Source organism: Sus scrofa, chromosome 14 (genome assembly GCF_054392235.1).
Source record: "Sus scrofa isolate SSC_HxYL_T2T_F1_AM1 chromosome 14, Sscrofa_HxYL_maternal_Yorkshire_Landrace_v2.0, whole genome shotgun sequence".
Lineage (NCBI taxonomy): Eukaryota > Metazoa > Chordata > Mammalia > Artiodactyla > Suidae > Sus > Sus scrofa.
In genome coordinates, this window is record NC_139396.1 from 43,640,050 (window position 1) to 43,665,388 (window position 25,339).

General features: G+C 56.1%; 1 protein-coding gene across 5 annotated transcripts; it reads right to left on the reverse strand.

The window, feature by feature from the left end:
• Nucleotides 1–1,413: 1,413 nt before the first annotated feature.
• LOC102158190 (anomalous homeobox protein-like) lies at nt 1,414–24,801 on the reverse strand. 5 transcript variants are annotated; one of them, XM_084993384.1, is made up of 10 exons: nt 24,726–24,801; nt 23,122–23,391; nt 21,159–21,286; nt 18,957–19,080; nt 17,809–18,013; nt 17,264–17,384; nt 15,532–15,821; nt 12,518–12,665; nt 10,775–10,859; nt 1,414–1,730 (listed from the first exon to the last, which is right to left on the reverse strand). In XM_084993384.1, exons 2-10 carry the CDS (start codon nt 23,368–23,370, stop codon nt 1,725–1,727), a joined length of 1,356 nt encoding a protein of 451 aa, XP_084849510.1. In that variant the 5' UTR covers nt 23,371–23,391; nt 24,726–24,801; the 3' UTR covers nt 1,414–1,724. The 5 variants fall into 5 exon arrangements, with proteins under 5 accessions (XP_084849510.1, XP_084849511.1, XP_084849509.1 ...); XM_084993383.1 differs by lacking the exon at nt 1,414–1,730 and adding an exon at nt 9,924–10,554 and having other exon boundaries at nt 15,550–15,821; XM_021072907.2 differs by lacking the exon at nt 1,414–1,730 and adding an exon at nt 9,924–10,554.
• Between the last annotated feature and the right edge of the window lie 538 nt (nt 24,802–25,339).

Here is a 25,339-nt window from a genome sequence, read left to right on the forward strand (position 1 = left end):
ACCAGCCAGAATGGCCATCATCCAAAAGTCTACAAACAATAAGTGCTGGAGAGGGTGTGGAGAAAAAGGAACCCTAGTACACTGTTGGTGGGATTGTAAATTGGTGCAACCACTGTGGAAAGCAGTATGAAGATTCCTCAGAAAACTAAACATAGAACTACCATTTGATCCAGCAATCCCACTCCTGGGCATCTATCCAGAGAACACCACAATTCGCAAAGACACATGTACTCCAATGTCCATTGCAGCACTATTTACAATAGCCAAAACATGGAAACAACGTAAATGTCCATCGACAGAGGAGTGGATCCAGAAGATGTGGTACATATACACAATGGAATATTACTCAGCCATTAAAAAGAATGAAATACCAGCATTTTTAGCAACATGGATGGACCTAGAAACTATCATGCTAAGTGAAGCCAGCCATACAATGAGACACCAACATCAAATGCTTTCACTGACATGTGGAATCTGAAAAAAGGACAGATGGAACTTCTTTGCAGAACAGATGCTGACTCACAGATATTGAAAAACTTATGGTCTCCGGAGGAGACAGTTTGGGAGGTAGGGGGATGTGCCTGGGCTGTGGGATGGAAATCCTGTGAAATTAGATTGTTATGATCATTATACAACTACAGATGTGATAAATTCATTTGAGTAATTTTAAAAAAATGAAAAAATAAAAATAAAAAAAGAATAGCCCGGAAAGGGGGGCTAAAGAGGAAAGGGGGGATATCAGGATATGTGTGATAAAGGTGAGGGGGAGGTGAATGAGGCCATGCACACATTTCACAGATGTGTGCTGCTGGTCTCGTGAAGGTGACAATTACTCACAGACATCAGTCATCATGGAGGATTTTAGTGTTTTTCTAGATATGAGGAGATGCAAGAATTGGGCTCATAAAATCTTCTCCCAAAAATATTTAATTATCTGAGGACCAGTTCCTCCAGTTTTCCCAAGGCACAGAGTGCCTCTCTCCTGCTCTCCACCCTGAACTCCGCTCAGAGGGTGCTGTGGGTTGGCAGCGCAGTGGCTCATGATTTAATCCATGCAGAGGCTGACGGCAAGTGCCAAACTCCAGTTCACAGAACAAAGAAAACCACAGCCCAGCAAGATGAAGCCAGCAGAACTGTCTGCCTAGAACTGTCAGAGAAAATGACTCATGACCCTTAATAAAGGCAAGGGTTATTCAGGACCATTGTGAACAGTGTAGGGACCGCTGGGATGGGGCTTTGCAGTGAGGGAGAGAGATTGGCTCAACTCTAAATACTATACAGACAAGTAGAGATTTGTAGCCAAGGAGCAGGGTCAGTGAGTAGAAAGTTACTAAGAGAAAACTTTGAGGCCAGGGGGTGTAGCTAAAATCCCACCTCTATCCACAGGTACAGAATTGGATCTGGGAGACAGAGTTTTGGGTGAAATAGAAGAGAATTGCTTTATTGCTTTTTCAGGCACAGGGGCCACAGTGGGCTAAGGCCCTCAAAACTGTGTGCCCCCAACCCCTGGGGGTGGGAGTTGTGAGGAGTTTAACAGTCAAAGTCGGGCAGGTTTCTGACAAAGATCAGGGTGCAAGGCCTGCATTCTTTCAATCCAGAGATCATCTTGTGTCAAATGGTTTTATGACAGGCTTCTGTTATTCTTGAGGTTATTGATCTGTGACCATCTCTCTGGAATGAAGAAGGCTTCATCAAGTAGTTAACATCTTCATTTTGGTGGGGGTTTAGTTCTGCAGAAAAGTTCAAAGATATTATTATGTGTGTCCCTTGATGGGGAACCAGGATCCTGCCCCAAGGCTGAACTGTTGTTGCTTGACTGCTCCTCCCTGGTCTCTGCCTCCCCTCCCTTCCCTGATCAGCAACTGTCTGAACCTGCCCCTTGGAGCTCAGGGAAGGTCCTGGAGGCTGAATGAGGCCTGTTTCCTACAGGAAATGGTAGACACAGAAGGGCTTTTGTGCCCAGGAGCCCCACAGGGCCCTGCTTAGTTTCAGGGGCATCTCACTAGATGGACTTGATAGGATTTTTTCTGGAGGCAGGCCAAAGAGAGGGAGGGGCTGAAGAATCTGATCAGATACCCGGGGTGATCAGATACCATGCGGGGTGATCAGATACCATGCGTAGGCTGTGTTAACTAAGGAGGCCAAGGACGGAGAGCAAGGCCAGGAACTAAGGGCACCCTGACTCATCAGGACCCTGTGGCCAGTATTGTTCTCACCACACCCACTTAACCCTTGGCTCTGCTGCAACCGCCAAGAACATTCCATGACTTTCTTTCTAGAGCCCAAGTCCTGGCTGGAAGAGGCCCCAGGCTAACCTAGTCTGGGTCACATATCCTTGCCAGAGTTATTATAACTGAGCAGGGCCCTGTGGGCTCCTGGGCATGCAAGCCTGTGTCCTCCAATTCTTGTTTTTAGGGAATAGGATTCAGCCTCCATGACCTTCCCTGAGTTCCAGAGGGCAGTTTCAAAGAGTTGCTAATCAGGAAGTTCCCACTGTGGCTCAGCGGTAACAAGTCTGACTAGTATCCATGAGGTTGTGGGTTTGATCCCAGGCCTCACTCAGTGGGTTAAGGATCCAGCATTGCCATGAGCTGTGGTGTAGGTCGCAGACAAGGCTTGAGGCTTGGATCCTGTGCTGCTGTGGCTGTGGTGTAAGCCCGCAGCTGCAATTCTGATTCAACCCCTAGCCGGAGACTTACACATACTGAAAGCACAGCCCTAAAAAAGGTCCTCCCCCCGACAAAAAAAGCAAATGTAGCCCTCTTTGTTCTCAGGGCAGAGCCCCCTCACCCGCCTACTTGCATCCCTCACAAGTGTCCTATATTAATAAATCTACTTCTTTTTTTTGTTTTTGGTAGCAGCTTTTTTTTTTTTTTTTTTTTTGTCTTTTTTGCTATTTCTTTTGGGCCTTTCCTGCGGCATATGGAGGTTCCCAGGCTAGGGGTCGAATCAGAGCTGTAGCTGCCGGCCTACGCCAGAGGTGCAGCAACGCGGGATCTGAGCTGCGTCTGCAACCTACACCACAGCTCACGGCAACGCTGGATTGTTAACCCACTGAGCAAGGGCAGGGATCGAACCCGCAACCTCATGGTTCCTAGTCGGATTTGTTAACCACTGAGCCACGACAGGAACTCCTTTGGTAGCAGCTTTAACAAGATTTGACTCACATACATACAATGTAACCATTTACAATACACGTTGATGATTTTAGTATATTCACAAAGCTGTGCAACCACCACCACAATCAAAGAATATTTTTTGTCACCTCAAAAAGAAACCTCATACTCATTAGCTATCACCCTCTGATCCCCCATCCCCGAACACCCACTAATTTACTTTCTATCTCTGTAGATTTGCCCCTTCTGAGCATTTCATATAAACAGACACATATAACATGTGGTCTTTTATCACTTGATTTTTATACTTAGTGTATTGTTTTCAAGGTTCATTCATGTAGCAGCACTTATCAGTTCCATGATTTGGTAAATGTCCCTTCCTGTTTTATTTTCTGGAAGAGTTTGTGAAGAATTAATATTAATTCTTCTTTAAATGTTTAGGGAGTTCCCTGGTGGCCTAGCAGTTAGGGATCTGGCATCGTCACTGCCATGGCTTAGGAATAAATCTACTTCTTACCTATCACTTTGCCTCTTGCAGAGTTCTTTCTGCCCCGAGACATAAAGAACCTGAGCCTCAGCAAGTCCTGACACCAGGTGAGTGATTCTAATTAAAGGATTGTGGGTTCCAGTCCCAATCTGAGTCTGGCTGGCTCAGAGTCCCAATACATGGGTTCCCATCCCAGTCTGGGTCTTGGCTGAGTTTGAGTCCTGGCACATGGGTTCAAGTCCCAATCTGAGGCGTACAGTTTCAAAAGGAAAAACCCCATCTAGTTACACACACAAGCTTGTACTGATGGACCCTTGGCACTCAAGACAATCTAGGCACCGAACCAATTTAGGGGTGTTGAAACTTTGGGACCCAAACTACAGTGGCTGGGTAAGCGCTTCCACAGGACATGGATGAGACCAGCTGCTCTAGAACTTCCTGCTCTGGGAGGCCCTGCTGCCTCCTGGGAGAGAGGAGAAAGGGTGAGTGGAGGAGGAAGTGCATCTGGTGAATTTGGGAGGCAGTGTGCAGGCCAACCTGCCTGGATGGAACCGGGTCTGGTGGCCCTCAATGTAGTGACAGAGAAGGGGGAATGTGAGATGGGGACTTTGAAGGCTGGACTAAGGAATCTAAACACTCTAGGCACCAGCTTCTTCTTTTTTTTAGGGCTGCATTTGTGGCATATGGAGGTTCTCAGGCTAGGGGTAGAATCAGAGCTGCAGCCACAGGCCTATACCACAGCCATAGCAACGCCAGATCCAAGCCATGTCTGCGACCTACATCACAGCTCACGGCAATGCCGGATCCTTAACCCACTGAGCGAGGCCAGGGATCGAACCCACAACCTCATGGTTCCTAGTTGGATTCATTTCATTTCTTCTGCACCACGACAGGAACTCCCCAACTTTGCTATTTTTTTTTTTTGTCTTTGTTGTTGTTGTTGTTGTTGTTGTTGTTGCTATTTCTTGGGCCGCTCCCACGGCATATGGAGGTTCCCAGGCTAGGGGTTGAACCGGAGCTGTAGCCACCGGCCTACGCCAGAGCCACAGCAACACAGGATCTGAGCTGCGTCTGCAACCTACACCACAGCTCACGGCAACGCCGGATCGTTAACCCACTGAGCAAGGGCAGGGACCGAACCCGCAACCTCATGGTTCCTAGTCGGATTCGTTAACCACTGCGCCACGACGGGAACTCCCCAACTTTGCTATTTTTTATGTACATGCATGATAGTGCATTAGAGTCCATGCTCGAACGATAACAATATAGTATACATGTATGCTAATTCTGTTCACGCCTCATCTCCCCCTTCAACTAAAGTTCCAGAAAGGAAAACACTATCTGTTCATTTTTGTATCTCCAAAGCACCCTGCACTGTGCTTAGTGTGGGTGACAGAAGACACCCAGTCAATTTCTGCAGAATGGATGAGTTAAAGGTTTCCAAGCAGGCGACTGATGTGCTGAATGGAACTTTGGAGGGTTCGCCTACTGGACAGATTGAAGGAGGAGAGGCTGGAAACAGACGCCATGGATTTTCATCTGTGCCCACAGCCAGGACAGTGATCCGCTCAGAGAACCTTGGCCATATGGGGATGGACTGTGCTGCAGGTTGCACCTCAGGCTCGTTGTCCTAGTGTTTTCTGTCTTTTCCTGTCCCCCAGCTCTGCACAACCAAATCTGCTGCCTGAAAGTGGCCCTTCATGAAATTCATGACAGGGCTGGAGACACTCAGTTTGCTGTGGACTGTGAGGCTGAGGTGAAATTTCTGTTCTGAATCTCAAGATTTTGTTCATGGGCAGCAGACATTAAGAACACCTCTTGGAGCTCCCGTGTTGGCTTGGCAGAAACAAACCTGACTATATCCATGAGAATGAGGGTTCGATCCCTGGTCTTACTCACTGGGTTAAGAATCCAGTGTTGCCATGAGATATGGTGTAGGTCACAGAAATGGCTCAGATCCCGAGTTGCTGTGGCTGTGGCTGTTAGCTGCAGCTCTGATTCGACCCCTAACCTGGGAACTTCCCTAAGCCTCAGGTGTGGTCCTAAAAAAAAAGAAAGAAAGAAAGAAAGGGATAAAAAAAAACACATGTACAACTGAATCATGTAGCTGTACAGCAGAAATCGACACATTGTAAATCAACTGCACTTCATTAAAACACAAAAACCACTGAGGTGTTAGGCCCAGCATGAGATGTGGCTCATCCACAACCGCAGGGCCTCTAAGTGGCTCCTTACTCAGGTGCCCCCAGGACAGAGTGAGTCAAGTGAATAGGGTGGCTGGCCGCCTGAAAGACGTGTCCCTGCTGTCTGACACCCAGGCCTGGTCCACAAGAAGCCATGCAAGCCACAGATGCTGTTACACACACACTGCACTGGGGTCCCCAGGGCTGGGCTCCTGGAAGTGGGTTCACATGAGGATCCAATGCTGGGCAGCAGCTGAGGATGTCTGCGCCTCATTCCCCTCCACACTGTGAGGCTCTCTGGACACAAATGACACGGTCTGGGTCCCACCTCTCCTGCCCACAGGGATCTGGCTCTGGGGAGGCTCCTCCCAAACCCCCAGGCTCCACAGGCACACAGAGGAGAGGGGGAGTCCTGTCTGAACCAAAAGAGACTTTGCCTTTGGGACCTGGAGCCCCTGGAAACGGGTCCTCACAGGATCAGCGCCCAGAGAACCAGGCCTCCAGCTGTCCCACCTCCAATACTCTAGCACCTCCGAGCCCAGCCCTCACTGGGCAGATGACCCCAGTGCCAGACCAAGGCCAGCAACCAAGAAGAATTCAGTCTTCTGCTTGAGGCCCCGGAAGAGTGATGGGTGGCCCTGGAGGGACCACAGTGCCTTGGCAGAGGCAGGGGACTGAGGTCACCGGCAGAGGCAGGGACACTCCAGTGGATTGAACTGTGCTCCCCAGAAATGCACATGTTCAAGTCCAGACTCTAAGTACCTAGGAAGGTGATGGTCTATGGAAATGGGGACTTTGCAGAGGATCAACACAGATGGAAGAATTCAGGTTGGCCCTAACTCACCAGGATTGTGCTGATATTCAAAGACAGAATCTGGCCCCCCCCCCCACACACACACACAAACTTGGGAGGAATGGGCCATGCTGTCCCAAGCCAAGAACCAGCAGGGCTGGACTGAGCCTGAAGGCCTTGGCAACACCTGAGGCCAGATGTACAGCATCCAGACCAGGAGGCAAATTTCTGTGGTTCTCAGTCATCTAGTTGGTGGCACTTTGTTATAGCAGCCCTAAGACATGGACACAGGTACCCTCTGCTCTGTCCTCCTCTCTCCAGACCACGGAAGGTGGGGGGAGGCAGGGTCCTTCACAGACCATGGCCAGTGCCGGGGGCACTTCTGGCCCTGACGCTGGGGGCTCTGGCCAAGTTCTCAGCCTCCTGGGGCCCAGGGAGGATGAGGATCAGGAGAGGGGGGCTCCCTGGACCTGGTCACGGAACCCCCCTTGCTGTTCCTGGAGCCCAGAGCCCAGGAAGAGCCAGACCCCTTGCCCCATCACAGTCCTCTGGGCCCCTCCCCCAGCCATCAGGAGTTGGGGACAATGGCCGAGGCTGGCCCTTGAAGAAGGGGAGAGCAGAAGAGACTGGAGCCAACACCCTCTTGTCAGAAGGGCCTGGAGTCAAGCCAGGAAGCAGTGAGAGAAGCGGTGGGTAGGGGCCTGTTGGGCAGGATGCTAAGGGCAGGCCCCTGCCCCTGGGGCTGAGTGGGATTAGGGGAGAAGCCTCCTGTCCCAGTCCATAGGTGTGACTGGGCAAGGTCGCTCTCCACAGGAGATCCAATCTGTCAAGAGTCAGCTCCAGAAACTCCAGGCCATTTTCCCCAAAGCAGACCTGATGCAGGCAGCCAAGTAGGGTGCTTGCACTTTCACAGATGGAGCCCAGTGTCTGCCAAGAACAGGTTGCAGGCAAGCGCCCTGGAGGTGCTCACAGGACCCCTTCACCAGGGCCTTGCCTGACTATGCCCAGCCCCCACACAGGAGCCTGCTGGCTAGGCTCCAGGCTCTGCTGGCTGCAGGAAAGCCCACAGACAGACATGATGACAGGCCCAGAGCTCTGCTTTGTGTGTTTGCTGGGAAGACTGGGGGGCTCCACATCCCGTAGCAGCCCAGGGCGTTATACTCCCAACCCCCAGGCCCAGAGCATGTTCATTAATTGGGCTGATGTTCTGGGCAGAATTTGGATGAATGGGGGTGATTGACCTCGAAGAGTGTGCTGCCTTGTGGTGTCAGGCTGTGGGGATGAGGCAGAATCATAATTTAGATAGTTAGTGTAGGTACATGGGCTTCGATATAGTCTTTGATAGGGTCATGGATTAATGTCTGTGACTTAAGGTTTCCAGGGAGTGACATCCCGACCAGCCTTGTTTACTGCAGGAAGTATATTTGTTTTCCACCCAGGTGGACGTTCATCTCTAACCCACTCCTCAACTGATAGAAAAGGACTAAGAGGAATGGTGACTCCCAATCTGGGGACGAGATGAGCAAAGGGACCATAAAACTTTCGGGGCATTTCCACCTCTAAGACCCCTCCTGGACAAGGACCGACACAGGCAAACTGGGCAAGGCCAAGGGGAAAAAGAATCACTACCTGGACCCCACGTTGGTCCTCCTATCTGTAAGAGATAAAACCGCTGTAGGACAATAGACTGGGGGACCCTTCCTCCCGCTCCCAGCGTCTGTGCGGGGAGCTATCTGCTTTCCCTTAACAAGACGTTGCTTGCTGGCTGCCTGTGTGTTTTTGAAGCCCATTCTTCAGTTCCATGAACAAGAACCCAGATCCCGGGAACATCTTTCCAGTAACATGGATGAGGGCGGGTAAAGTGAGGAGCCGGGGGACTCGGTTCTTGAACCGATCGCCACTTGGGAGAACAGGAGGTCATAAAGGTGATGGGACTCATGGTGACTCCATGTACACTGTGAGCCGGGGGCGGGGGGGTTGAGATCCCAGAAATGGGGTAAAAGAGAGAGTAACGTGTTCATGAATTATGAAAATTAAGTACAGATTAGGGAAACATCAGTTAATTAAAGTTTGATGAGACAGGATATCGGCATTGCTTCAAAGCACCACCCCCCAAAAACATTTACACGAGGAGAAAAAGAGCAGCTTTATGGAGGGGAAGTTTGGGGGGGCAGCGCCCTAACCCGGAGACCGAGGTGGGCACCATCAGTGACTTGGAACAAACTCATGTCCGCCCGGGGGACACAGCAAGGCCCACGCACAGCCTGGGACATACCTTCCAAAATGCGCAGCCCAGGTACAAGGAAACCTCCACATGGCCACGCTGGGGAACACGCCACAGAGGGACCCTCAAGTGTCAAGGTCACGGAGTCCGGGAAGAACTAGGGACCACTCCAAGCTGAGGGACACTGAACGACGTGTCAAGGAAGTGCAGCTCGTGCTGCGGGTGGATCTGGATTCTCTCCCAGTTCAGGGCATCGCTGGGACCACCAACAACTTTCTCGGGGTCTGGCAACTAGGACGCACCAGGACTGGTCTCCCGAGTCTGATGGAGGCCCTGTGGGGTGCAGAATCCCTTGTCCGACGGACACCGGGGGTTCGGGCAGGAACCGATTCTCGAGTGGTTCAAAGCAAGGAAGGTCTTTGTATTCCCCTCTCGACTGTTTGGAAGTTTTCAATGGTTCCAAAGACGGAAAGGCCCGGGCTTTAGGGAACCTAGAATGTGTGTCATGATCCGAGTGCAGGGCCCGTCGGTGCCCTGGGTTCTGGCGGTGGAGACAGCACGTGGGGCAGGGAAGCAGTGCGGCTGAGAGCCCCTGGGGGGTGCTGAGCACAAAGGCCCCCCGTGTCTCCTCAGTGTCCCGGGTTCTCAGTGGCGGCCCCTCACACCATCCTCCAGCAGCTACCTGTAGGCGCCCCTCAGTCCTCGGCCTCCCCGACCCTCAGCCCTGAGCGAGTGCACACCTGACTTTGCTCCCTGCTCTGTCACCCCTGTCCTCTAACACGACGGGGGTGGGGGGTGAGGGTCAAGGGCCCCTTCCCAGAGATGAGGGTCCCTGGGGTCAAGTCAACCCGCAAAGGGGAGTCGCAGCCCCCGGGCCGCGGCGCCGGTGCGCTCGGCACCTTTGCTCCCACCTCCAGGCAACTCCTTGTTCCTGCAGCAAAATAACCTGCAGATGAAGGGCAGAGGGCACTGGTGCCCACGCGCTGCTGCTCATACAGCACAGATGCTGGAAAGGGTCCAAGTGTCCAGCCACAGGGATGCGGGCTCAGCGCACCCCCGCCGCGAAACGCTCGCCAGGCCCGAGACGGGCAGGCGTCCGGGACAGTGACGTGAGCCAAGGGGAGCTCAGAACATTAACCTTTACTTTAACTGACAGAACATCTGCTCGGCAAACACCACGCATCCCAACGAGAGGAAAAGCTGCCCCCGACCGGCCCTCCCCAGGCCCGCGCGCCTGTGCGGAAGCCTCAGACGCAAAGGGCAAAGGCCACCCACTCCTCACTCGCCAGGCCCACAGACAGGCCTGGCCTTGTCACAGGACAGGTGGCGGCAGGGAGAGCAGCAGCCTCCTCCCTGCAGCACGGCCTCCACTGCCCAGCCTGCCCGGGAGCCTGACCGCAAACTGCTGCTGCCTGAGCACAAGGACCCCCCCACCCCCAACCTCCGACCTCAGGCTCCTTTCTCAGAGGCTTCCTCCCATATGGGGAGTTGCCCACCAAACCATTCAACAGGCCAGGGGGCCCAGCAGTTCTCAGTGCTTCTCGGCGACACCCCCGGGGGACCCTGGGGACATCCTTCTTCAGTAGGGAGCAAGCTCTGTGACGGGTGCTGCCAGGTGTCCACGCCTGCTCCCCTGGGGCACCGGCCAGCCTCCAGAGGGCAGCTCAGCCCAGGCTGCCCCCTGAAAGCTCCAGGAGCATCCTGGCTCCCCAGAAGGTGTCACCGGAGGCCTGGGCGTCGGGCCACTGCACCTGGAAAGCCAACAGCACGTCACAGTCGAGGCACCGCCTGCTGGCTCTGCCCTCAGGAAGAACCTGCCCCATGACACCCGCTCCAGGCCCCGTGCCACTGGGGTCCAGCCTCCAGCTATCCCTGCCCCGCTGCACCTCTGCCCATTTTCTTCGCCCCAAAGGCACACGCTGAGGGACCAGGAGTTAGGAGGAAAAGCCTGAACCTCACAGGAGGCCTCACCTGGCTGGAAGGCAGGGGCTGGCTCAGCTCCACGGTGGGCAGGGGGCCGGCGAAGGCAGGCGGGGCCAGGGCCAGCTCTGGGGGGCTGGAAGAGGGATGGGTCAGGACAGGCTCCTTAGGGTCCCACCATCTACCCTGAGCAACAGGCCCTGAGAGCTCTCTGCCTGTCAGAAGCCCTTCCCGGGGCTGCGTGCTCATCAGGAACAGCCCCCTCCCGCAGGGCCCTCAGGTGCCCAGGGGGCTGGAGGGGCCTGGACCACACCTGGAGCAGGTGGCTCAGGTGGGCAGCGAGGACATTAGAGAGGCTCACAGTTGGAAGGTGGGGGCAGAGATGTGAAGGATGAGAAGGTCTCAAGAAGGGGCAGGCCGAGTGCAAAGGCATCAGGAGGCCCTTAGGACCAGAGCAGGGGGGCGGGGGTCAAGGGCAGCCACTCGGGACCCCGGTCCTGCAGTTTCTTAGTCAGACCTCACCCGCCCGGGATTCTGGGCATCCCGTTCCTGGGTGTACACGCACCAGAGACACCAAGGTAAAAGTGCAGGCTGCCTGTGTCCCGAAGGACCCTAGCAGGCCGGAAACAGGAGCCCCCCCAATGCCCCCCCACAGGTGAGGACCAGGGCGCAGCAGTGAAGGGGAGGGCACTGCCCAGACACAGGAGGCTCGGGTCTTGACGAGGTCAGGCTGGACAAGGAGGCTGACTCCAGGAGCAGATGCTGTTGGAACGTCATGGAGATGACATTCTCAAAAGCACAGCTAAAGAAGGCAGAGCCCTGGTCCTGGGGTTGGTGGTGGAGGCGGGTGGGAACAGTCTTGGGGCCCAGGACCTGCAGCCTGGTTCTAGTTCGTGGGGATACAGAAGCCACGCTCAGAAACCTTTCATCTGCACCATCGAAACACGTGGCTTTCCCTTATGCCAACTGCACCCCAAGGAAGCTGTTGCTAAAGGAACCAGGCGGTCAGAGCAGAGCAGAGATGGGCTGGGCATCGAGGCCAGGGCTGAGTCGGCCGGTGGGGAGGCCTAGATGCAAGGAGAGGCCGAGGGGCTGCTCTGCCCACGCGGCTCCCAGCATAGATGGAAAAGTGAGTCCCCGGTGTGCACTGCAGCTTCGCACCATCCGGCTGTTCCCACAAGGAACAGAGCCTGTGACTTGGGGAGCTGCTTCCTTCTCTCCCACGTCTCTGTGTAATTCCGCCCTCACTGGGCACACGGCCCCCAGCTCCCAGGTTACAGAGGCCCCATATGCGGGGTGCCCAGTCCTGCGGCCCCCGTGGCAGATTCCCTCCCCTGAGGACCCCGGCCTGCCTCGCCCTCCTCTGAGGCTGTCAGTGCAGCTGTCACGGCCCCCAGGGCCCCGGCCACAGCCTTAGCACTAGGCTGTCCTGTTGAAAACTGCACTTTGGATATAAAACCGGGGTCTTGATGTTGCTCAGAAACTAAAGCAGACCCTGTCCGGGGAACAAAAATGCCCGGAAGGGGCTGCCGAGGCCCTGGGGGACTGTGGGGAAGCGTTGAGGCCCCGGGCACCGTCCTCAGAACGGATGCCCCCACCTGCGCCCATGCTTCCAGACGTTCTTCTGTCTGAGGGAAAAACTACCACCTTCTTTTGGCAGGTGGAGGGGTGTTGCAGTTTCCAGAAAACCCTAGGAGAGGACGCGAACCACACAGCTGGGTGCGGAGAATCCACCGACCATACACGACCCCTCCGTGCCCAAGGAAGCGGCACCCGCCCGGCTCTGCAGCTTACCTCTGGGTGAGCAGGAAGCCGCTCGCCTGCAATGGGGGCTGTGTCACCAGGAAGCCATCTGGCTGCCCTCCTGCCTGGCCACCGTGGGTGCCAGGGCCCTCCTCTTGGCCCGCATTCGCGGGGCTGCCGCTGGGAGGCTCAGCGAATCCTGCACAGGAGGAAAGGCACAGCCAGTGCTGGGAGAAGGGACCAGGGCCCATGTGGCACAACCCAGACCGTGGAGAGGCCACGGGCAGCCTTCAGCGCAGGGTCTCAGCTCCCTCCCTGAGCAAAGAACAGCCACCACCGTTGATCTCAGTGGCCTCTCCAGGCTTCCAAAGACCCACCTGTTCAACATCTGCAGACATCACATCTGCGCTGTTACCATAGACCCGTGCCCAGGGCTCAGCCTCCAGATCTGCCCACCCCGCTGCCATCCCGAGGACAGACCCCGAGGTCACTTCCTGAGTGGCTGCCCTGGGTTCACTTGAGGCCGTGGCCCCCACTCCGGGCAGTCCCCCCCTCCGCCACCGCCTTGGCCTGGGGTTTCAGCAGGACCTCACTGGCCTGTGACGTGTCCCTTCCTTACCTCGCCCATTCTGTCTACTTAACACCTTTCAGAAAATCTCTTGGTGCCTTTCACTCTCAAAGGCAAATCACTGTGGACGTGACCAGTCCCAGGGCAACCGACATTCGGGAGCAACATGAACTAAGAGGGAAGGTCCGCTTCTGCCCTAAGTCCATCCCGGGGGAGCACTGGCAGGAGTCCCTGACTCAGACCCCACACAACAGCCTCCCTCCTGTCTGCCGGCCGCCCATCCTCCCTAACCGAGTGCATCACGATTCCACCTCCACTCTCTGCCGCTTCCTCTTTCCCGCAGAACTTACAAGGGCCTCTGAGCTCCATGAAATGGGGGTACTCTGAACACTTCGAGGTCAGTGGTTATACCCTCTTCCTCTAAGAGAAGAGACATCCAAACGCAAAGCCCAGAACAAAGGGCACGTCCTGGGAAGGGGACGTGGCAGGTGGGAGGCGTCCACCTTCTGCAGACACAGGGCACAGGTCCCACGGTGCTGGGGTGTCTGAGGGGAAGCGGGGCGTTGGTGGGGGCCAAGGACCCTGAGGAGCTCCCTGGGACAGAAGGAAAGCCAGGTGGCCTCCTGGGTTCAGGCGGTGAGCTGGGAGCTTGCCCATCCCCAGAGGACAGCGCCCTCCCGTGTGCTGGACACGGTGTGCAGACCAGCTCCCTCATCCCAGCCTGAGGGTGGTCACTGCCCCCCTGACTCAGCCTCATGAGTAAGAAGGACACGCAAAGGGGAGTCTTGGGAAGGACAGACAGATCTGATCAGACAGAAAAGCTGCCTCACACAAATGATTCTCTGGGCTCTCCCTGTTTCAGGCTCCTTCTCCTCCATGATCGTTCCATGATCCCAACATTCCCTCCCATCAAGCCACAAAGTGAGTTTTCTGAAGTTGCTAATTCGGATCCTCAGAGAAACACAAGATATCAGACCTATAAAAACTAACAGGATGTAAGAAGAAAGGACATCAGATATGAGAAGAGACAGCTTGGAGTTCTCTTAATATAAACAACAAAATAAATCATCACGAAGTTCCCTTGTGGTGCAGTGGTTTAAGGATTCTGCCTTGTCCCTGCAGCAGCTCTGGTAGCAGCTATGATGCAGCCTTGATCCCTGGCCCAGGAACTTCCACGTGCTGCAGAAGTAGCCAACAAAAGAAAAGATCAGAAGACGGATTTTCAGACAAAAGCACATACAAGGAAAAAGTATCTTTTGAAAGGCAAGCATCTGGGGAGACTGCTTCAGGATTTCCAACATCCAAGTAACATCTGTGCTCTAAAGAGAGAACTGCAGGCAGGAAATTATCAAAGAATAATCCAAAAAATGCCCAGAGCTTAAAGAAGAACTTGTTCTCTGGTTCCTGAAGTTGAAAGGCTTAACAACAAAGTGAATGCAAGAGACTCGGACCTATGGCCATCATTGTGCAAGTGCAGAAACACCAAGACTTAAAAAGCAAAAAGCTCCAAGAAAGGAAAAGTACATAAACATCAGAAGGACATTCTTACTTGAAAGGTCAACACTGAACGCTGCAATGGTATCTTGCTTAGAATTTTCTAAGGGAAAAAGTTAAACTCAGAATTCTGTCCCTGACAAGCTGTTAATCAAATGTGAGGCAGATGAAAGACAATGTCAGGAGATGCCTGGAAGCAGAAAATTTACCTCAAAGGCACCGTTTCTTGTAAAGTTAACTGAAGACTTTCTCTAGCACAAGGAGAGTCAAGACAGAAAGAACAAGACCTGCCCCTCAGGAAACACTGAGGCAAACCCAGGGAAGCAATGAAAGGAGGGCCCTGGGAGGATGGCTCCACCCAGGCCTAGGGGGCTGGGAGGGCGGCTCCCAGCAGCCAGTCTTCAGAGGCATCCCTTGAAACACTGGCAGAAGCCCAGGACTTCTGCAAAAGCAGCCAACATAAGGAAAGAGAAGACAACGAGAAACTCCAGGACAACGTATGTAACCACAGAAGACTAAGAAATTTAGGGGACAAGCTGGGATGTCACAAGGTTCCATGGTGCTTGGTGGGCAAAATACATACGTCAATGCATACCCTTTAAAGGAATTTATAGCTACAATTAGAACTAAGAAGAAAGTAGGACAAGAGCGGAGGAGCAGTAGGGGTCTGAGCTGCTCTGCCCTCCTCTGTTGCAGCAGATGGGGACAAGGTAGTTATGGGGACTGGCGTGCAGAGTGTAGGGGTGGCAGCCAGTTGGCTGCATTTTAACTCTTTCCTCAATACTTTTTTTTTTTTTTTTTTGTGGTCACGTGCACATTTTCTTTTGCAAACAAAAATAAATGAGAAATTTCTGGGCTGTTTGTGGGAAGAGCCTCTGTTGCAGCTGTACCAGTTTAGGGTCTAATCAAAGACACGAGAGTCAAGCTGAAAGTCCTGGCCCTTGAGACACAAACAGGTGCAGCATTTGACAGAGAGACACGAGGTCTGTCTGGAATGACCCACCCGTGGGGCTGGGCTCACCCAGAGCGGCAGGAGTGGCCACAGCAGCGTCAGGAGGGTGTGTGGTGAAGTTCAGCCCGGGATCGTGGACCAGCTGCCCAGTCTGGAAGGAAACTTCCTTGGAGGACACCAGGGCGAGGGACATCAGCCAGGACTCGGGGGCAGCCAGTGAGGGGTCCAGCACATCACTGCCCGCAGCCAGAGGGCAGAGTCCAAGGCCAGGGCAGACAGGGGGGACAGCGGCCAGATGGAAGCCAGGCCCCTCCGGGTACATCTCACCAGGCTGCAGAGACCTGGAAACACAGCGAACACCATCCCCCGGTGGGCAGAGGTCCCTCCCGCATCAGGCTGAGGTCGGGGGCCTGGGAGGAGATTCCAGCCCACTTCAGGAATTTGGGCTCCCGACTCAACTCAGCCACCGATGGCCGTGGAATCCACCAGGGGCCCAGTCGCACTGCCTTCACAGTGCTCCCAGGGGTTGCTAGGGTTCCAAGGACACAAACATACAACTGCTGCAAACCTGAGACACTACCGGTTTGTTTCCAAGGGCCTTCAATGAAGCACTGCTGCACAGCACTGGAAGCTAAACGTGAGTAAGAAGAGCCTAACAGTTGAGTGACTAGATGAGGTGGAATTAGGAATATTAGGCAGTAGTTTATAATCTAAAGAATGACCATCGACAGGAGTTCCCATGGGGGCTCAGTGGTAACGAGGCCAACTAAGATCCATGAGGATGCAGGTTTGATCCCTGGCCTCACTCAGCAGGTTAAGGTCAGGGTACTGCTGTGAGCTGTGGTGTAGGTTGCAGACAGGGGTCTGATCCTGCATTGTTGTGGCTGTGGCATAGGCAGGCAGCGGTAGCTAGAATTCAACCCCCAGCCTGGGAACCTTCATGTGCCACAGGTGCAGCCATAAACAAAGACAAAACAAATTGAAAATCGTCATAAGAAAGAATGACTATTCCACAAATGCTCACTGGTCTCAGATGGTGCTCCTGACCACCGGTTAATAACTGCCCACCCCCATCATCTGTGCAACAACCTGCATGGCAGGTCCGATCACTCTCCCATGACACAGATGAGAAAAATCACGACACCAAGACATCATGGAACCTGCCTGAGGTCACAACTGGCAGTGACGGCCTGGATGTGAAGTGCCAGCCCAGGCAGTGTCATGAGAGGTGTTGATGACATAAGGGTAAATGGAAGAGGGGGGCACAGCTGGATGGTTCCACTGACGGTTGCTCTGACGGCTGGTGTTGCTGGCGGCCCTCACCCTCCTCATCCTCAGGGCAGTTGGTACAGCATGCTGGGAGGAGCAACAGGCTGAGGGAGAGGGCCTGGACAGTGCCTGATCCGCAGTAGGAACTCAAGAAACGTGGCTAAGTCTAATTCAATGAAATACCAGCCACACCAAAGGCTAGAGAGAAACCATGAGGTCGGCAGGTTTGCCTTTAGGAGGCCGGTCTGCATGGTTTTCTTCCTTTCTGCTGGGTCGTTGCCCCATTCTCCAAAATGGCTTCACAGTCAGGCTGCGAGTCAGGCTCCAGGGAGCAAGTGTGGGGTCCCTGACCTGGGCACCTTGCCGGTCACTGCTGTCCCTGCTCTCAGCCATCACTGACCTGGTCCCAGTGCCTGGTCGGCAGGCATTCCCACACCCACTCCAGGCCTGGCCGCCCCTGAGGACGGGGAGCGGACCAGGGAGATGGTCCCATGGCCTAGGTGGATGGCCGTACCTGGGGGCCAGTGACATTGGCACAGCCTCCTCTCTGGAGAAATCTGGGCTCAGGGCCAGCGGCTTCCATGGCTCTTGAGGGGTCTGCTGGGTCTGGACAGGCCCACTTTCCTCAGGTGGTGCTGCAAGCCGAAGAGACAGGAGGGGAGGCTGGGGGATGCTCCAAGTGGCAGCCTCTTGCCCAGCAGGTTAGGAGCAGCCAGCCTCCTGGGAAAGGGCACCACCCAGTGTGCTTTGTGCTTTGATCTGTCTCCGTCTGAACAGCAACCGGTAACTACCAACCCACCACACCTTGAATTCTGGTGCTCAGCTCACTGTGCACTGACCCCTGGGCCTGGTCACAGAGTAACTGCTAACCGCAAATCCCTGCTGCAGCCCCACCTGGGCTTAGCCTCAGCTTCAGGGACCTCGCTTCCCACAGGGTGAAGTCCTGAATTTGCAGACTGGGGAGTGGGGTGGAGGGTGGGGGGCGGTGAGTGGTTCTGTGACCGGTGACCCTACCTGGGCCTAGCCCTGGACACAGGCTTAGTGCGAGGGGCCACTCACCTGAGCCCTGAGGCCTGTCCAAGCTCCCACGGCCAAGGTGGGGGTGGTCTGCAGGCTGGGAACCCGCCTCCCTCGCCCTCGGGTCCTTGGCTGCTTCCTGGGCCGGCGCCCCGCGCTGCGCAAGGGCCCTCTGGCGCCGCCGGTAATTGGCAAACCAGTTGTAGACCTGCTCGGTGGTCAAGCGCGTCTCCAAGGCCAGGTCCTCCTGCCCCGAAACAACGCGCCGCTAGCCCAGCCCGCTCCGGAGCCAGGACCTACACACCAGGCGGCCCAGACACCAAGCCCCATTCCTCCCTCAGGCCGCCGCCCCGCCTTCGACCATCCAGAGACGGAGCCGCGGGCAGGGCTGCCGAGCAGGACCTTCCCCGAGGCTCTGTCAAGACACTGCCCGCCTGCCCGGGCTGAGAGAACACCGGCCACGCCTGACCCGCGACCAGACACCTGTCCCTCCTCAGCGGCCTGATCCCAGCCACTGCCACCTGCCACAGCAGGGCCCTCTGGGAGGGCCCAGCTGATTGGAAGCGTAAAGAGAAGGGGCGGGGCTATCACCGGGAGAGTCCAGCTGATTGGATGGGGAGGGCAGAAGCTGGGCGGTCAAAGGGAGAGTCCAGGCGACTGGACCAAAAGAGAAGGAGCGGGGCGGTCACTGGAGAATCCAACTGAGTCGACCGGAGCGACGTGAGCACGGGGGCTTTCTGAGCTGTAGTCCTCTCAGTCCTATGCCCTCTGCCTACTCCCAGGGAGATCACCCTTCATCCTGCCTGCTGGAGCCCTGGAGGCAGTGAGGGCTCAGTGGGTATCTCTTGAAGCCGCAGTGGATGACACACTATGAAGATCCCCATGAGGAAACCAAACCACCCATGTGTGCAGGCTGGACCTTCGGGGGCCGCCAGCCAAGGAGCACGGTCCCCACAGAGTTCAGGAGAGGGAGAGACGACCAGCGCCCTGCAGACAGGCCACCAGGGAGGTGGGGAGGTGTGGCAAAGGGTGCAGGTCAGGCCTCTAAGCCTGATGGTGTCAAATATGGGCGTTCCCCCAAGAGTGGGAGTCCCCCAAGGGTGCATGTCCCGGAAGGGTGGGTGTCCCCCAAGGACAGGGAGGGTCAGCCAAGGGGAGCGTTGCCTGGCCTGGCTAAACTCTGTTCTTACCCGCTCAGCCTTGCTGGGGTTGGTGCTCACGCCCGAGGCAAAGTCCTGCAGCTTCTGGCGAACTTCTCTGGGGAAGTTGCGGCTCTTGAGGCCCTCAGGGCAGAGGGAGGCGGGAGGGGGGTTCCTGGATGGGGACAGGGAGGAGGTGGTTACAGACCCCCTTCTTCTGGATGCACCTCTTGTGCCCCCTTGCTCTCCTCTCACTGGCCACCCTGCTCCACGCTCGGTGCTGTGCTCCTTGGGTCTGTCCCCTGAACAGGGCAGGAGCCGGTGTTGCCTCGGCCCACACTCCACACTCCCCTGGGGTTTCCAGTGCCACTCACTGACCAGTGCCCGTGACTGCTGAACCTGGACGATGAGGGTATTGAGGCTGGTCATGCTAGTCTCTTTACCGGGTACATACTGGTATTTTTCCAAAAGAAAAGGTGACATAAAAAAAAAAAAAAAAAAAAAAAAAGCACCTATCTGTACAAGATCTGACATCCAAAGGCCCTCTGAACGAATCCCCATGAACTTAAAAAACGTACCTCACACATCCCAGTGGAGCTGGATCCCCCCGCTCCCGGCATCTTCCCCCAGCCTGTCCTCTGCCTCCCAGTGAGTGACCAATGCATTTCAGCCAATCAGGCCAAGAGCCCTAGAGCCTGGCTTTAATCTCTTCACCTCCAACACATCCACGCTGCCAGCAAGTCCTCCAAAATCTATCCTGACACAACCATTTCTCAGGCCACGGCCACTCCCAGGAACTCCAAGAACCTCCTGCCTCTGCTCCTGCACTGACCATCTGCTCTAATGCCAACGTCACCCTCCTTATGCCCAGACAACATTGTCCCCGAGCTCAGGCCTCTGCAAGGCTCCTCGGGCCTGTGCGGCAGCCCCCACCACACCAACGGCCAATGCCCACTACTGAGCGCGTCTGTCCACACTCCTTGCCCTGTATTCTGGGATCTGCTTGGTTTCCTGGTCTACTGTTCATTGTCCACACCCTCGGGCAGCTCCGCGAGAGCAGGGACCCAGGGCCTGTGGCAGCACCCAGCACCCAGGGGCCTCTTCACAAGCACTGCAGGCTGGTCCCCACAGCGTTGTCTCTGCTGCCCCTGCCTCTGGTGGCTCTCAGAAGCTCCAGGGGAGGATGTGCTGCATCCCTGAAGACCTCAAGGGGGGTCAAGTGCCAGGTCTGAGGATAGCCTGGCGGGCACCGTGAGAAGAAATCTGTCCTATCCAAAAGGAATCCTTCTCTTCTTCCACCAGCCAGGCCCCTGGCTCAGCAGTCAGTCACTTGGGCTGTCGGGAGCCCAGAGCCAGGCCTGTGGCCCTTCCCCTTGGGGAACACCCAAGATCAAGAACAAAAGGTCTCGTGGGAGTTCCCGTTGTGGCTCAGCAGGTTACAAACCTGACCAGTATCCACGAGGATGTGGGTTCAAACCCTGGCAGGTCTGAACCCGCATCCTCATGGATACTAAGGATATGGCCTCCCCACAAGGTTGCAGATGTGGCTTGGATCTAGGGTTGCTGTGGCTGTGGTGTAGGCCTGCAGCGGGAGCTCTGATTTGACCCCTAGCCTGGGAGCGTCCATATGCCAAGGGGGCAGCCCTAAAAAGCAAGCAAACGAAAAAAAAATCCTGCCTCTGCATCTCTCTAACAAGTAACCTTGGCCAAGCAACTGCCCTTCCTGCACCTCGTGGTCATCCGAGAATGGTGAAGGTGGTACTGATGACAACTAGGAGCTCGAGTGTTTACTTCGTGCTGCTAATGGCCTGGTGGCGATTATTATTAACATCGCTCAGCAGCTGTCCTGTGCCAGACAAACTTCTAAGCACCTCAGTACCTCATGGGGTGCGGGTGGCACCTTCCTCTTTATCTTTTCTTTAAAAGGTCCCTCAGCCCTGAGGGGTTGTGCTGGGATCAGGCCCGGCCTCCAGGGCACCCCACCCCTGGTGGAGAGCGAGGGCAGGGTGCCTGCCCTCTGACTCCCTCCCTGCAGGTCCTGGCTCTTGGGCCCCGGCTCCTGGGACGGCAGCCCGTCCTTGCCCTGCAGGCACAGGCACAGGGGGGCACATGGAGCCAGCCGGCCGAGCAGGTGGCGGTGCAGCTCGGTGTCCCGCCCTGGTAGACCTGGATCCCATGACCCTCTGACCTCCCGCCTCTACTGTCTTCAGCCTTTCTGTGGGCTGGATGGCCAGGCCCTGGGGAGGTCCGTACCTCTTTCTGCAGCGGAACTTCTGCACCGGTGTTAGCTCAGCCACTCCGAGCCTCTTCCTGAGCAGCTGGTAGTGGATGTCGTTCCAGAGCCGCACCAGCTCAGCACTGCCCCCAGGCACCCGGCACCCCTGAGGATGAGAGCTGGCTGAGCCCAGAGGCCTGGGCTCCAGTCCCCTGGGCCGCATACCACACGGACCACGAGGGGGTGCAGCTCCCTGTCACACCCCAGAGGTGGGGAGCTCAGGTCAGTGACCCGCCCATGGCCACCGCACACAAGAGGCTGGGCAGAAATGCAGGGCAGGTGTGCAGCCAAAGGCTTGACCCCCACTCCGCCCCTTGCTGGAAGACCCTTCCCTCCCACCAGCCCCATGGGCCCTGGGGCTTAGCGAGCACATTTCTGAGCCCAGGGGATAAGGGCTCCCCGTCTGTGCCAGTGACAGCTACAAGCCAGCGTGAGGTGGGCACATAAGCAGACTCTGGACACGGCCAAGGACACGGGGTGCGGGCCAGCCTCCAATGCAGCCCCTGTGGCCAGGGTGTAGTTCTCACCTTTCACCCCAGTGTTCTCAGGCCCATCCCGGCGAGGGAGGTGCAAGAATCCTTTAGCTTTCTCTTCAAGTGTCAGAAGAGCCCATTTGCCCATTTTCCTGGGCAGAGGCCACAGGTCCCGCCAGGAGGCAGGCAGGGTCCTAGGACACAACCACCAGGGAACCCGGGGGACAAGGGGGACCTTCCCACTGCAGGAGTGGCCCTTGGCAAGAAACGTCCTTTCCTTTCATCCCTCTCAGGTCTCAGAACACATCCCCCTTCAGAGGCATCTCTGGAGCATCCTGACTGAGAGATGGGAGATGTTCATCACCCACGTCATGCACACACTTTGCCACTGACTCTCCTCCCAGCAGCTGTTACAGCGCCGTGTGCTCACCTTTCATTCCCCCATATTGGAACCCTGAGCCCCCGTAAGTCCCAGGTGTTCTCTTGGGTGTGGGGGATCCTCTAATGAGCAGGACTCAGGCACCCCCACCCCTGGCACCTGCAGTGCCGGAGGGGAGCCTGACAGAGCCCAGATGGACCAATAAATTGGTTTTTCTCCTTATGAACGGGGGAAGAGGCCACCCCCGAGAACAAAGGACGCACTGGCTAGACGGGGTGACACTGACGCAGAAACCAGATGGGTAGGAAGGCACTAGCTACCCCAAGAGCAGGCTCTAGCCTCTGGCAGAGGGAACGGCTTGTGCAAAGGGCAAAAGACAAAGCTCTGCGGCGTCCACAGGGCTTGGGGGAGGGAGGGACACAGAACTGGGAAGAACTGAGTATCTTGAAGGTCAACGCGCAGTGAATGATGCATGGACTGTAATATGGAGTGTAAAGGGGAAGCCAGGCCCCCAGACCTCTTCCTGAAGCCCTCCGAGCCAGCTGTATTTTGGAATTCAGAATTTCTCGGGTTTTAGGTAGTAACCCAGGCGTTGCTACCTCACTTGACCCTACCCCAGTGTCATCTGAGGCAAGTAACGTCCTGTATTTAGGTATCGCCGGACATTAAGTGGATAAATAAAGACCCAAAACAGCTTCACACCAATGTGACTCAGGCTTTGATGTCAAGTGAGTTGAGGTTCAAGGTGCCACCAGAGGAGTGACAAAGATGCTTGTGGTTTCAGAGATCCTGAATGCAGACCCCCAGATGAGGGACTGAGACCTTGGGTCTCTCTGACTGTCTTGGCTAATTGAGACACCAACTCTCCCAGCCAGGACCACTATTCCAGGACCACTGGGACGTAACAACGGGATAGTTTGCTCTTAGGTTACCAAATGACTTAGAACTTAGTGCCACGAGAGCTTGTCATCCCGGCTTGGTTTAGAGGCCCCCTTCCCAAGCCCTTGCTGACTTCTGGGCATCTCCATGGGGCTGGGGATGGTAGTGGCTGCTGCCCCTCTTTCCGCACCCCCTGAGCCCCAGTCCTACCTCCAGCAGCCGGCAGGCGGCCTGGTGCTGCTCCTGCTGGGCCAGCGCGCGGGCACATACCAGGGCCACGTCCGCGTGGTCCAGGAGGTACAGGCGGAGCTGGCTGTCCAGCACGGCTGAGACCAAAGGCTGCACCTGCTCGGGGTCGTCCTGGAGGTCCCGGCACAGCCTGCCTGCGAGGGTCACCAGCTCCGCCAAGGGCGGGCCAGTGCCCCCGCTGCCCCTCAGCAGCTGCAGGAAGCTCTGCATCCTTGGTCGGGTAGGTGGCCCCTGCAAACAAGAGGACAGTCAGGACCATGGCCCACACTGACCACGGGCTGACTGCCCATCAGTCCTCAGACCTACACGGCGGGGCCTCTCCTGCCACAGGTCCTCCTGCGAATGAGGAGAGAAGTGCCTGCCAGGTCCCTTTTAGTCCCCAAACAATCCAGACCTTGGCTGTGCACCAAGACCCAGCTGGGTGATATTGCTACAAGAGTTCACCTCTGGCCTCAGGACCTTCCTGTCTGTTTCCCAGGGGGCCCCATCTCCTCCCCTCTTGCACCCCCACACCCCACTTCTCACACACTCTGTTACTGAGTTCCTTTTGCTCCTTCCCTGGGCTCAGTGGTGCAGGGCCGGCTGAATTGGGGCGTCAGATTCCCCCAGCATCTGCCAGATGAAGGTCAAGGCCTCTCAGAGCAGGTGGGCAGATGACCTTTACACTCCTGGGAAGGGGAGTCAAGGGGCCACTGGGGCAGGACCAGCAAAATTTGGTTTTAACTATTTTGATTTTGGAAAAAAAAACAAACAAACCCATTTTTGAAACCACAAAGATTTTAAGGTTGCCCTAATCCAACCAATTAATCAAAGAAAGGGAAGGGAAGAAGGATAGAAAAAAGGAAGGAAGGATAGAAAGGCGGGAGAGAAGAACCTGCACAAAGAGATGAACACGGGCCCACCTCGCTGGCCCAGCACTCACAGCCCTGCTGGAAGCGAGGCTGAAGGGCATGAGCTTAGGAGAAGAGATGCTCCCAACCCACTTTCCTCGCAGGGTGTGAGGATCTGCAGAGAGTTCCTGTGCTCTGGTGGAGGGTCTGGCCTGTTTCCAGCTCTTTTTGCCCCGCACCGCCTCCAGGGCGCCCACCAGGGGACGCGCTCTTCTCTGTGCTGCCCCTTTCAGGCTTAGTGTCTTGTCACTTGTCTTGTCACCAACATTAGTGTCTTGTCACCAGGTCCTGCCCCAGATCCTTGCTTTCTACCTGCCGTGATTAGCCGGAGACCCCTGACCTCGTGTCTCTCTAGGGACCTGGTTTCCTCCAGCGCCCACTCTCCTCCCGGCTCCAGGAAGGGCGGGAAGGGGGCTAAGGTCCGCGTTCACGAGGATGAGACCTGGAGTTCTGCAAACACTGAGGGGACGGAGGGGGCAGGGGGCTTTGCCGCACATCCTGCTTGGACACCCTCCGCCAGGCTGCGGCCCTGCGCCCCCACATCTTTAGCGGCGCCCTGCTCCCCATGGGGTCCAAGATGCCTCCCAGGCTGCCCACCCAGGTCCCTTGACTCAGTCACCGCGGCCCAGAGGCCCCCAGACTCATCCCCTCCCATGTGTGCCCCGATTCACTCACCGTCACCTGGACACTCCGGGGACTCGCTCACCAGGCGCGCGGGGCCAGCTCAGTCTTCCTTGCTCTGCGCCCACGTGCCCAGCACCCCCCAGCAGGCAGCAGGGAATGCGATGTAGCTACAAAGTAGCGAAGTCTCGGCCAATCCTCGCAAGGGCCCCACCCCACGACCCAGGCCTGTGCCCTTCCACCCCCGCTTCCCTACCTAGGTGGGTGCGTCTGGAGTTCCGCCTGGGTTTGTGGGGGTTCTGGTGGTTTTGGTTCTTTGGGAGTCAAGAGGTTCTCAGACATCGTGGAATTCAGGTATCTGCTCAGGAGCCCCGAGGGTGAGGTGGGGTGGGGGGAATTCGAGGCGCCATCCGGACTGGCTCTGCACGCCCTCAGGCCCCGAATGGAGTGGAGCTGGGATCCTGGCGGCCTTGAACTGGAGTGGAGGAGAGGGCGCCATGACCCCACCCCCCGCTGCAGGAGGAAGCTTTGACCCTGGAGTAACCCCACACCATCACTCTGGTGCGGTGAGCTGAAGAGTCAAAGCCCAGCTGGGGTCACAGCCTGTGGGGCTGACACCCCAAGCCCTCCCATGCTGGTCGAGGTCTCCACCCCGTCTGGTCCCTGTG

Excerpts from the sequence above, each read along its gene's own strand:
- LOC102158190 (XM_021072907.2), bottom strand. The coding sequence starts at position 23,370 with ATGCAGAGCTTCCTGCAGCTGCTGAGGGGCAGCGGGGGCACTGGCCCG. Across the intron at positions 21,287-23,121 it reads CCGCCTGCCGGCTGCTGGAG|GGGTGCCGGGTGCCTGGGGG; the intron begins GTAGGACTGGGG and ends TCTCATCCTCAG. Across the intron at positions 12,666-15,531 it reads GGGTGAGCCCAGCCCCACGG|GATTCGCTGAGCCTCCCAGC; the intron begins GTGGGTCATTCC and ends CCTCCTGTGCAG.